At 55.0% G+C, this 11,934-nt stretch overlaps 1 protein-coding gene across 1 annotated transcript in view; it reads right to left on the reverse strand.

Moving 5' to 3' along the window:
- Positions 1-6,261: 6,261 nt before the first annotated feature.
- RHO (rhodopsin) overlaps positions 6,262-11,934 on the reverse strand; it is a 6,451-nt gene continuing 778 nt past the window's right edge. Inside the window, exons 2-5 of the mRNA XM_010862448.1 lie at positions 10,394-10,562; positions 8,995-9,160; positions 8,637-8,876; positions 6,262-7,776 (exon numbers count right to left, since the gene is read on the reverse strand). Of these exons, the coding sequence (XP_010860750.1) occupies positions 7,666-7,776; positions 8,637-8,876; positions 8,995-9,160; positions 10,394-10,562 (686 nt within the window). The 3' untranslated portion in view covers positions 6,262-7,665. The remainder of the gene's footprint in view (positions 7,777-8,636; positions 8,877-8,994; positions 9,161-10,393; positions 10,563-11,934) is intronic.

Here is an 11,934-nt window from a genome sequence, read left to right on the forward strand (position 1 = left end):
ACTGACCATGCCTCAGCTCCTGTGTGACCTTGCCCGTGTGCCTGACTTCTCTGGGTCTCAGCCCACCGTGAAAGGAAGGGGGCTCAGATGCTTGGTCCGCTCTGCGCCTCCGTGCAGCAGAGCCTGGGGGTGCAGACGGGGAACTGGCACTCCTGGGCCAGTGGAGGTACCCTCGGGAGGTGAGGGCCCTCCCCACCCCACCTCACCTCCCCCACCCCGGTGCCCACCCCTGTGCCCAGGCCTCAGCTGGCCTCCGCTGTCTCAGGAAGCAGCAGGTGGAGGCCGGCCAGTGGCTTCACCTGGAGCAGACACCCCCAGGTCAGCCTGTCGTGACCTCCTTCTGTGTTGTAAGAAAGAGTTTCTAAGGGAGGACAGAGTGATGTTTAAATTACTCAACAAAAGTCTCTATAAATAAGGACAACATCCACTGGGAAAAGCGACAAAGAACACGAATTCACCAGAAAGGCAAACAAACACAGGAAAACAGCCTCGCCGTCTTTGGCACTCAGGAAAATTTAAATCGAAACAACGATGAGCTACTCCTTTTCTCGTCAAACTGATAAAAACTGAAGACAAAGTGTTGGCAAGGATGCGGGAGCCAGGCCCTGCTGTCTCTGCCAGGGTGTATTTGGGTGCAGCCTACTATGGAAAGGTATTCCCTGGAGCAGCAACTCCACCTCTCCTAGGAGCGCATTTGTTGGAAAAGAAATAATTACTGTGTTATCTGGAAAAGGAAAAACAAAAAACAAAAAACTTACAGATGAATCACTCAGGGCCTGGCAGAATTACTCTCTTACTGTAGAATACTCTGCAGCCATTTAAAATGACGAGGTGCAGACTTCCCTGAAATACAGGGATTAGGACTTCGTGCTTCCACTTTGGGGGCTGCAGGTTCAATCCCTGGTCGGGGAACTAGGATCCCATATGCCATGTGGTGTGGCCAAAAACAAATGAATAGTAACAACAAATAATAATAAAAATAAATAAAATGACAAGATGGATTAAAACAAGGAATGAGGTGGTATTTCACATGCAGTAGGATGATGATTTTTTTTTTTTTTGGCCATGCCACGTGGCAAGTAGGATCTTAGTTTCCCAAACAGGGATTGATCCCACACCCCCTGCACTGGAAGCATGGAGTCTTAACAACTGGACCACCAGGGAAGTCTCCAGAATGACACATTTTTTAATGTCCATCGAAATTGAGCATCCAGGATGTGAAGAAATACATAGCCGCTGGGAAGCAACACAGAAAAGCAACTGAGGAACATCTATCACGACTAAGATGGATTTGGGCCACATCTACCCATGTCACTCACACTGATGGTGCGTCCCCCCTAGTTCAGTCGGTAAAGCATCTGCCTGCAATGCGGGAGGCCTGGGTTCAATTCTTGGGTCTGGAAGATCCCCTGGAGAAGGAAATGGCAACCCACTCCAGTCTGCTTGCCTGGAGAATCCCATGGACAGAGGAGCTGGGCAGTTTACAGCTCACAGGATCACAAGAGTCAGACACGACTTAGTGCTCCTTCTTTCTTACACTGTGATACGTAAGAGCGCTCAGTGCAATCTTGGCAAAAATGCAAAACAACCTAGATGCCCACCGAGGGCAGACTGGACAAATAAACTGTGATCTGTTCACATGGTGGAATCTTACACAGCAGTGAAAATGAGTGAGACAGAAAGATCTGTGGAATATGTTCCCCACTTCCGAGAAGGCAGAACTTTCTGTGTGTGTGTGTGAGAGTGAGGGTGTGAGTGTGAGTGAAGTCCCAGCAGAAGTTCTGAAAGGATTTATACCAAGGTAACAGCAGTGGTTACCTCTGAGGAGTGTAGGATTTTAAGGGGGCAGGTCTAGGACAGACTTGCATCTTTCTCTCTGTGGTTTTACTGTTGGGATTTCTCCAGGGGACTCTCCATTACCAGAGGTCTGGACTGAGGCAGGCAAGGTGTTCTAAAGTGAAACTAGATACCACTGCCTGCCTAGCACCCTGCATGGCTCCCCACTGCCATGAGGACCTCTCCACTGACCTCTCCAGTCTGGCTTATGAAGCCTCCTTCCCCCTCGAAACCCCAGAGTCCAACCACACTGAGGCTCTTGGAACCGGTTAGGTGTTGAGAGCTGGGCTTTCCACTTTGACTTCCTGTGTGTGTGTTAGACTGATGTAAAAATAATGCCAGTTTTTCACCCCTGCCCACATCCATGCCCATTTGCAGTGTAAGTCTGCAGCTCCTCCCCCGTGCCTGGAATCTGAGCTCACCTTGGGACTTGCTGTGACCAACCCAGTATGAGGGAAGGGACGTCTGGTCCCAGTCCCAGGTGAGCAAGCCTGCTGGATGTGGAGAGGCCCGTGGCCCAGTCTCCCCTGTTGCCCAGCCCACACTGGCCAACCGGCCAGCCCTCCAACTGACCACAGATGCTCGAGTGAACCCAGCAGAGGTCAACCAAGCTTGGTCTGGGTCACCTGGCGGACTCACAGAGTCACAAGCAACAGTACACGGTGTGTTGTTTGAAGCATGAGATTTGGAGGTTGTTGTGAGTGCAGCTGATACACTCTTCCTACAAGGCCCTCTTTTATCTATATCTACCTTCTCCAGGGGACTTCCCTGGTGGCTCAGTAGTGAAGAACCCGCCTGCCAATGTGGGAGACGCAGATTCTATCCCTTGGGTGGGAAGATCCCCTGGAGAAGGAAATGGCAACCCACTACAGTATTCTTGCCTGGAGAATCCTATGGACAGAGGAGCCTGACGGGCTCTATAGTTTATGGGGTCACAAAAGAGTCAGACTTGACTTAGCGACTAAACAACAACAACACAACAACCACCTTATCTGAACTGTTTCTCACTCATCCTTTTGGTCTCAGTGTAGACATCACGTCCTCAGAAAAGCCCTCCATGACACCCTAGGATGTTAGGGGCCCCTCCTCGGGCTGCCAGCAGCCTCCAGCGCCCGAGGTTAAACACTGCCTTCCCTGTCTCCTTGAGCTCTGGGAGGCAGGGGCAGTGGGCAGGGCTGTGTCTGTCTTGTTCCTGGTGATGTCGCTTGTGCCCAGCACCACACCTGGCACACAGTAGGTGCTCAGCACCCACTGCTGTAGCAGTCCCAGTGCCAGAGCGGAGCTCGGCTGAGTGGAGGGAGGCCTGAAAACCATCTGCAGGAACCATCTAGAGCAGGAGCCGAGATGAGGCAAAGAGGAGTGTGGAAGCTGGTGCCAACGGGGGCAGCAATTTTGATCACGTTTCCAAGAACTGAGAAAGACTCAGGGATACAAACATTCCCACGAGCTTCATCTGAAACCCTGCTCCAGGTCTGTGCCAGGATAGAGTTTTGCATTTGGACGGAAGAAGTTCTAAAATGTGCTGCATGATCTAAAAATTCTTCTAGAGGATTGCCTTTTCACAGGGAAATGGTAATTGTGAAGATCAGGCTGCTGGAGAGAGGACGAGCTGCTTCGGGTACTCATGAGATGTTTTTACTGAGAACTGTACGAAATTTAAGTTTTGCCAATTTTTTTTTTTTTTGCCATCTTGGGACACTGACCGGGGTCCTTCTATGTGTGAACTTACAGTTCTGCAGATTACAGTTCTAAACTCTTTGCACTCTCCTTCCAGAGGCAAAAATCAGGGGCTGAGAGAGCTCCGTGGCCTTGTCCCTGGCCAGGGCACAGCCCAGAGACTTGCTCCCTCCAGTCCATCTCTGAGGCCCCAGGGCGTCCTGGCCCAGGGACACTGGCTGCCTGGAGCCTGGAGATGAGGTTGGTAACACCCTCTCCCCAGACTCAGTCAGCAGTTGTCTGCCTTTATATACGGCGGATTCCCCACCAATGGCAGTCAAATCAACTGCAAATTGAGGAAGTTAAGTAGGGTTTACTCTCTACCAGGAAAAAGTCAGAGAATGTTCTGGTTTTAGGGGAAATTTCTTTTTTCCTCTGGGTGTGAGGCTGCTGAATCCTCACAGTAAGTGGGCTGTGGGAGGGAGGGGACAGGGCTGACCGCAGGGCAGACTGGCTGCAATGCCACTGTGCCTACCACCACTGTGCCTGGTCCCACACGGCATCTGAAACGGAGGGTGGGATCCACACCCGCCGGCCGTGGGAATCCTCTCGTCACTGCTGTGGATGGAGGGCGAACTAGCCGGATATCACAGACACGAAGCGCACCTCTTCTGGATCGCTGTTGGTTCCCGGCCCCTTGCCTGTGGCTCTCCTCCTTCTGGTAACCACCTCCTGAAGTTTCCTTTCAGCTCCTTCCTATCCCCACCCTCAGACCATTCGGTTAACGTAGGGCTAACACTACCGGGCTTCCCTCGTGGCTCAGCTGGTAAAGAATGCTCCTGCAGTGCGGGAGACCTGGGTTCGATCCCTGGGTTGGGAAGATCCACTGGAGAAGGGAAAGGCTACCCGCTCCAGTAATCTGGCCTGGAGACGTCAATGAACTGTATAGTCAGTCCATGGGGTCACCAAGACTTGGATGCGACTGAGCGACTTTGACTTTCAACGCTACCTTGCGCGGCAAATGCAATCAGGTGACCGGGGGCCAGGCCAATCAGAGGATGAATGCCCATCCCAGCCTGGTGATTGGCTTAGGAGCTATCATGTGACCCAGGCCTGGCCAATAAGAGCCCTACCTGGAAACACTACCAGATGAAGAGAAGCCCCATTTCTGCAGGGTTTGCTGAGCTTGAAATTAACTGGTGATTTCTATGCTTACATCTTTGGAACAGTTAACCTGGCATAAAGGCATTACTTTGTCAATAAAGGTCCATCTAGTCAAGGCTATGGTTTTTCCAGTAGTCATGTATGGGTATGAGAGTTGGACTATAAAGAAAGCTGAGTGCCGAAGAATTGATGCTTTTGAACTGTGGTGTTGGAGAAGACTCTTGAGAGTCCCTTGGACTGCAAGAAGATCCAACCAGTCCATCCTATAGGAGCTCAGTCCTGGGTGTTCATTGGAAGAACTGATGTTGAAGCTGAAACTCCACTACTTTGGCCACTTGATGGGAAGAGCTGACTCATTGGAAGAGTCCCTGATGCTGGGAAAGATTGAAGGCGGGAGAAGAAGGGGAGGACAGAGGATGAGATGGTTGGATGGCATAACCGACTTGATGGACATGAGTTTGGGTGGACTCCGGGAGTTGGTGATGGACAGGGAGGCCTGGCGTGCTGCGGTTCATGGGGTCGCAAAGAGTTGGACACGACTGAGCGACTGAAATGAAAGGCAGCACAGAGGAAAGTGCAGCCAAAGGGAGACCTAGAAGCCAGATAACACGGACTTCCCTGGTGGCCCAGGGGTTGAGTCCCCGCTGCCGGTATGGGAGACGGAGGTTCCATCTCTGGCCTAGGCTCCAGGGCAGCTGGGTGGATAAGCCACAGCTACTCACTGAAGCTCGTGTGCCCTGGAGCCCGATCTCAGCAACGAGAAAAGCCACCGTGATGAGGAGCCCTAGCACCAGAGGGAAGGGTGGCCCCCGCTCACTACAGGTAGAGAAAGCCAGCGCACAGCAAGGAAGACCCAGTACAGCCCCCTCAAAAGCCAGGTGACCTCATCTGAGCACCTGCACCCATGCATGCCTGAAGCCCTGAGCTTTTCATTTATGGGAGCCAAGCGTGTCTTCCTTTTGCTTCAGTGCTATTGAGTATGATTTCCTGCCTCCTGCAGATAAAGAAATCCTGACTGACATCACCCACCTAGGGAGACAGAGTAGAGAGGGGCAACGACAGAGATCCCAGCTATTACCTGCCCCAGCCCCTCCATGGCATGAAGGATCTCCCTTCTCAGACTCCTGCTGCCTTTTCCCGCCTTGGACGAGAATAGTCATTTGGGAGCTACACCTTCATCCCATTCCCCCTTCAGATGAGGTCCCTGGTAGGGCCAAGCCCGGAGCTCCAGTAATGCAAAAAGCCTCTCATCATCTGCTGAGCCCAGGAAGCACATTGGCTGCATAAAGCCTGAAATCTCATTAAGGTCAGTTTTAAGATCCCCTTTTGCAGATAAGGAGGCTTCCAAGAGGTGACAAAATTTGCTTGCAGTTTCACAGGCCACCTGGATCTCTGTGACTCCGAGGTTGGAGCTTTTCCCATTCCTGGGCCTGCTCCCCAGGGAGCACCAGCCTAAAGCACTCCCAGGGGGCTCTGATGGTTGCTCAAACCCAGAAACCCCAGGGTCAAGGATCAGATGAACACTGCCCCGTTTCCATCCGTCCTGTAGATAAAGAGCTTGAGACTGACAAAAACCACCACCACTAACACCAAGGATAGGAGCTGAGCTTTTAATACCCCAATTTGCCTTCGTCTCCAGGCAGAGCTGGGGAGAGGTAGAGCTTCCCGCTTTGGTTATGTAGTGGAGGAGGGGCAGTTATGAGGCCGCTGGATTCTGATGTCCTAGAGTCCCAGCCAGCCTCTCAGCAGCAAGGACTCTCCGGAGTGGAGAATGGACTGGAGCCGCTGAAGGCTTGCCCAGCAAGGGAGCTAAAATCTGTGATCTGTGAACTTCCCAGGGGGAAGGTGGGTCCAGCCGGATTTCCCACGCTTTTGTTTTTTAAGCTCTTTTTGAGACAAAGGTGATGTTGGGGACCCAGCTCTTCGTTAAATGTGGGCAGGTAAACATAACTTCTAGAAGCTCCATACGGGCCCAGAGATACTGCAGCCTGGGTGCTGGGCAGGAGAGCTAGTGGTTTTTCAGATGCCGAGAGCAAGACCTGTCTCTCTGGGGGTTGCACTGGAAGGGAGTGGCCCGCGTCATGGGGGCTCTGCACTGGCCCCAGACTCTGGTCCTCTGAGGTTGTTTTTTTTGGTTTTTGTTTTCTTCTCAGGCCTGATGACTGCACTCTGCATTTCCTTGACCGTCCTTCCCTGTGGCCCACCACCCAGCGCTGGTCTGACCTTGCCATCTGTCTAATGTTTATAAGCCTGACGAGGCTGGATGCTTAGGGCATTGCCCAATCTCAAAGTGGTCGCTATCAAGAGGAGATGATCATAGGAGATGAATTACTTATATTACTTGATATTATTCATAATGTTAACTACAGTCTGTCCAGCTCCTTACTATTTACAAAGAGCTCACACACGCGAGCACGCACGCACACACACAATCTCATTTGATCTTCCCAGCAGCCGTGTGAGGAGAGATTTGGAATTCCCATTGTATGGGGGAAGAAAGTGAGGCCCAAGGACAAAACAGCTGCTCAAGGTCATGAGCCAAGGGCGAGCTGCTGCTGCTGCTGCTAACATGTTGTAAGAGGATGCCTATGCCCTCCCGACCCGTTCATCTCTCCATTCACGTCTCCATTCATTCCTTCCTTCCTCCACCTAGCATTTATTAATAAGCACCTACGGCATGCCCCGTCATGTGCTACTCACTTATCCCTAAGCTGGGACACTTTTCCAGAGCAAGAGCTCTTGTGTAGCTGAGAGATGAGCTGGGGGGAGTGGAGCTACAGCGGGCCCCCGGGAAATCAGGACTCCAGATCGGGCAGCCCCTGCCACGTGAGGCGCCTCCTGTTTCTCTCGTTGATTCTTTTGCATTTGGTTGGTTGGTCTTTGTGTTTACACTCAGGGAGCCTGTGAGAGCTGGTTCCGACAGGCGCGGCTCCTGATGGAGCTGCTGAGGCTGGGGTGGGGTGGGGGCTGAGGGACTCCTGCAGCTGGCCACGGAGTCCCTGGAGGGGCTTAGGCAGGCGCCACCTGGCTGGTCTCTGTCTTGGAGACGGTGGTGGAGGCCTCGTCATCACCCAGCGGGTTCTTGCCACAGCAGAGAGTGGTGACCATGCAGTTCCGGAACTGGAAGGAAGAGGTAGGGTAAGGGTGAGGGGTGGTCAGGGTCCCGCAGAGTCTGGGTGGGAAATGGCATCGTCAGTGCGGTGTGCCACCTCCCTCTTCTGCCTCTGGCCCTCCCAGCCTCCGCTCCCCGGTCAGATGGCTCCCTGGATGAACTTACTAAGCCTCCCCAACCCCACCCAGAGGTGCTAGGACCAAACCCGAAGGGGCCTTGTCACTGGTGATGCTCCGTGGTGCCCTCAGTGTGCCAAGGGCCGTCTGGGAATTGTCTCATTGAACCCAAGAGTTCAGGATTTGGTCCTTTCCGTGGATGAAGAAACTGAAGCCCAGAAAAGGGAAGTGACTTGCCCAAGGCCACCCAGCTGAAACCTAGAAGAGCTGGGATTTGAACCCAATCTGTCTGACTCCAGGTTTTCCCCACTGGACCAAAGAACCTGCAGAGGAACCACTGGTCTATATGTTAAAAGGACCGCTTCATCCATTCATCGCTCAGAACGAGACTTTTTGGCATCCTGTCCAGTTTGTGGAGACTGGCACCTGTTCCCAGGCCTGGGACTTTGACCATCTGGACCGTTAAAGCCAGCCTCCAGAACCATCCAGACTGGCACTTCTCTTTCCTGAGCCAGTATCAGAGGGCTTGTTAGAAATGCATGTTCCTGGGCCCACCTTGAGCTTCTAATCAGAAGGTCTGGGGGTTGTCCAGGAATCTGCATTTCTCCCAGATGACTTATGATTACCCCAGGGAAAAACCAACTCCCCCTGCCCATTTTGCAGGTGGAAAGACGGAGGCCCAGTTAAAACTGCGGCTTCTCCACCTGTCGCCCGGGGGGGACCTGGCCCCTTCCCACCCCACCAGCAGGCACCTGCTTGTTCATCATGATGTAGATGACGGGGTTGTAGACGGCAGAAGTCTTGGCAAAGAAAGCCGGGATGGTCATGAAGATGGGGCCAAAGTCAGAGCCCTGATGGGTGAAGATGTAGAACGCCACCCCAGCGTAGGGCACCCAGCAGATCAGGAAAGCGATGACCATGATGATCACCATGCGGGTGACCTCCTTCTCGGCCTTCTGAGTGGTGGCCGACTCCTGCTGCTGGGCAGCCGCCTGTGGGGACACAGGGCCTGGTGTCCAGACTTGAGGCTCCTCTGGGCTGGGGGCCGCACTCAGCCTCATCAGCCCTCTTGTCCCCAGCCCCACAGCACTGGTCCCCCAAGGACCCTACCTCCTTGACGGTGAACACCAGCTGCCCGTAGCAGAAGAATATGACAATCAGGGGGATGATGAAGTGGACCACGAACATGTAGATGACGAACGACTCATTGTTGGTCTCCTCGTGGGGCGTGTAGTAGTCAATCCCGCACGAGCACTGCATGCCCTCCGGGATGTACCTGAGGACCGGGGAGGGGCCGGGGCAGGAGGGGCAGAGGGAGACCCACACGTGAGGGACCGGGGAACAGGCCCAGCTGACCAGAGCCCCCTGCCAGCACCTGCGCGGGGCTGCTCTCACTCTGGGCCTCACTTCCCCTCTCTGTAAAAGGGGGATAATAAACCTTTCCTTGGCTGTGAGGCTCACATCTACTGAGATAAGGGATTCAGGTGTGTGGAAACAGTGTTGTTGCCTTGCTCAGTGCCGTGTTACCCTGGGACCCTGGTCTCTCCCCGTCTCTCACTCCCAGCGCCCCTAGTCTGCACCCCTGCTTCCCTGCCTGGCGCTTCTTCACCCAGCCTGCCGCTTCTTCACCCAGCCTGCCACTCCCAAGTGGCCGGAGGCCAGGCCTTGGACCATGAGGTAGGTGGGGGGAAGGGAAAAGCTCCCAATGATCTGTATTGGAGGCACCCAGGTCTTTCTAGGCCACTCAGAGTAATTAAGGGATTTTTGCACAGTTTCTGGAAACAAGAGGCCCTGGGGCGTGTAGTTAGGGTGTGTGATTTCAGAGGACGGTGACACTGAACTGACCTCAGGAAACCCAATGTTCATTAGCTGCGTCTATGAGGATATAACTAGGCCAGACTGGAGAAGATAGGGAAGGAGGGGCGGGGTTTTTTGCCCCTTGCTAAATTGCTCAGGAGGGAAAACACTGGCCCCAGGAAGACTGAGAGAGGAGGAAAGGGGAGAGAGATGGCAGTTTCCTGGAAGCAGAAGGGCACGAAGCCTCTGGGAACCCAAAGAGGCCAATTTCCCAAACCACGTTCCACCCCACCGCCATCTCATCTCAGCCCGTTGGGGGATATCAGCCGAGAGTCTTGCCAGGACTGGTTCCCAGGGCCACACGCCCACACCTGCATGAGGGAGGCTCTGCCTCTGCCGGGGCAGAGGCCTGAGGTCAGAGGAGCCGCTCCCAGGGCACTGGACCAAAGAGGATTGGAATCTGGCCTGGCTTAGTTGGGGATTAGGGGCACAGCCAAGGTGAAGGGTCGGGGTGTCTTGGAGTCTCCTTGACACAGGGAGCAGCCCCGTAGTGACGTTAGGGGCTGACCCTCTCTTCCCTGCCCTAAACCTCAACCCTATGACAGCTGCCGGCTCAGGGGGCCTGAAACCAGGCAGCACCACCCCCGCCCCGGCCGGAGGACCCTAGGAAGCACCCCGGAGACCCTCCTCCCCTCCTGGTGAGGGCCGTTACCTGGACCAGCCGACGAGGGGGGGCGCGGCGCAGGCCAGAGCCATGACCCAGGTGAAGGCGACGCCCATGATGGCGTGGTTCTCCCCGAAGCGGAAGTTGCTCATGGGCTTGCACACCACCACGTACCGCTCGATGGCCAGGACCACCAAGGACCACAGTGCAATTTCACCTGCAAGGCAGCCGCTGTCAGCCAACCCACCGCCTGGCTGGACCTGTCTTTCTAAGGAGGGGGTGTGCTCCTCCCAGGGATGGGGAGGGGGGCCGACCAGGAAGGCACCCGGGGAGCAGTCCTGGAGTGCAGACTTAAGAAGCAGAAGGTCTGGACACGGACAAGGGGAGGTGGCGGGACAGACAGGCCGATACGCCACGTGGAGGAACTCCCAGGAAGGTTAGTGCATCCAGAGCTCCAGGTTCACGGGGAACACAGCAATCGTCTCGTGGGGTCACGGCTGAGAACTGGGAGCCCGGCGGGGAGTTTTCACAGAACAGTGTGTCCTTCATGGGGCCATTGGCAGAGTTCTGGTCACAGGGGACGGCAGAGTTCTGGTCATGGGACGGCAGAGGCAGCAGGAGCCGGAGGGGGAGGCCTCCCTTTCCTCCTGGGCAGCGGGCCTCTCGCCTCCAGGGACATGTAACACCCTGGGCATGGGTGACCCTTTCCCGGGAGCCAGGGAGCCGGAGACTGTTTTGCTCAGAGGGAGGAGGAGAAATAATAATGATGGGGTTCAGACATCTGCTCTGCACATCACCCCCAGAAACTCAGGAGGGAGGTGGCTGTGGGGTTTACCAACTGGGGCATTTCGGAGAGTGAAAGGGAATGCTAATGGGTACTCCAGGCCCACGGTTGTCTCAGAGGCGTGCCCACCTGTGGGTGGCACCCTTCTGGCCTGAGACTAGTGGATCGCAGTCACCCAGCAATGGCCAGTGCCCCGGGAACAGGGCTGAGGCAGGGCCTGGATGCACGTGGGAGACAGGAGACAGAGCATGCTGTGGCTGGTGCCAGGCTCTCTCTGCCCCCCAGCCTTGGTGACAACAACCTCCTGCGTCTCCTGCTTGCCCAAGAGGCCGTATGCCCCCTGGGGGATGCTCCTTGGTCTGAGCCAGGAGCCCCAGGCTCTGGGCACTGGCCTGCCACGTTCCTGAGTCAACTCTTCCCCTCTGCACGCTGCAGTTTTCTCATCGGCGAAATGGGATCTATTCACCCGTCTTTCAGTGAAAATATTTTAAAAGCATGGCTCGCAGCTACGCAGATCACCGGGCGTACTGTCTCCCTGTGAATGGACTCCTCAAGGCGGAAAGCCTTCAAGCAGAGCAGAGGGCCTGGAGGCGGCTGGGATGGAGTCAGAGAGAAGCCGGGGAGGGACCACGCCCTGCACCCAGTGCAGGCAGAGGCTGGTGCTGGAGGACTGAGGACTCTCATCCCGCCCCAGGCTGGGGCCCTGAGCACAAGCACCGGTGTCGTGCAGCTCTCTGTCCCGGGACCCGGCGTGGGTCTCGCCCGGCCCTGCTGCCCCAAGGGGAGCAGAACCGTGGCCTGAGGG

The sequence above is a fragment of the Bison bison genome, unplaced genomic scaffold (assembly GCF_000754665.1).
Source record: "Bison bison bison isolate TAMUID 2011002044 unplaced genomic scaffold, Bison_UMD1.0 scf7180017864482, whole genome shotgun sequence".
NCBI lineage: Eukaryota > Metazoa > Chordata > Mammalia > Artiodactyla > Bovidae > Bison > Bison bison.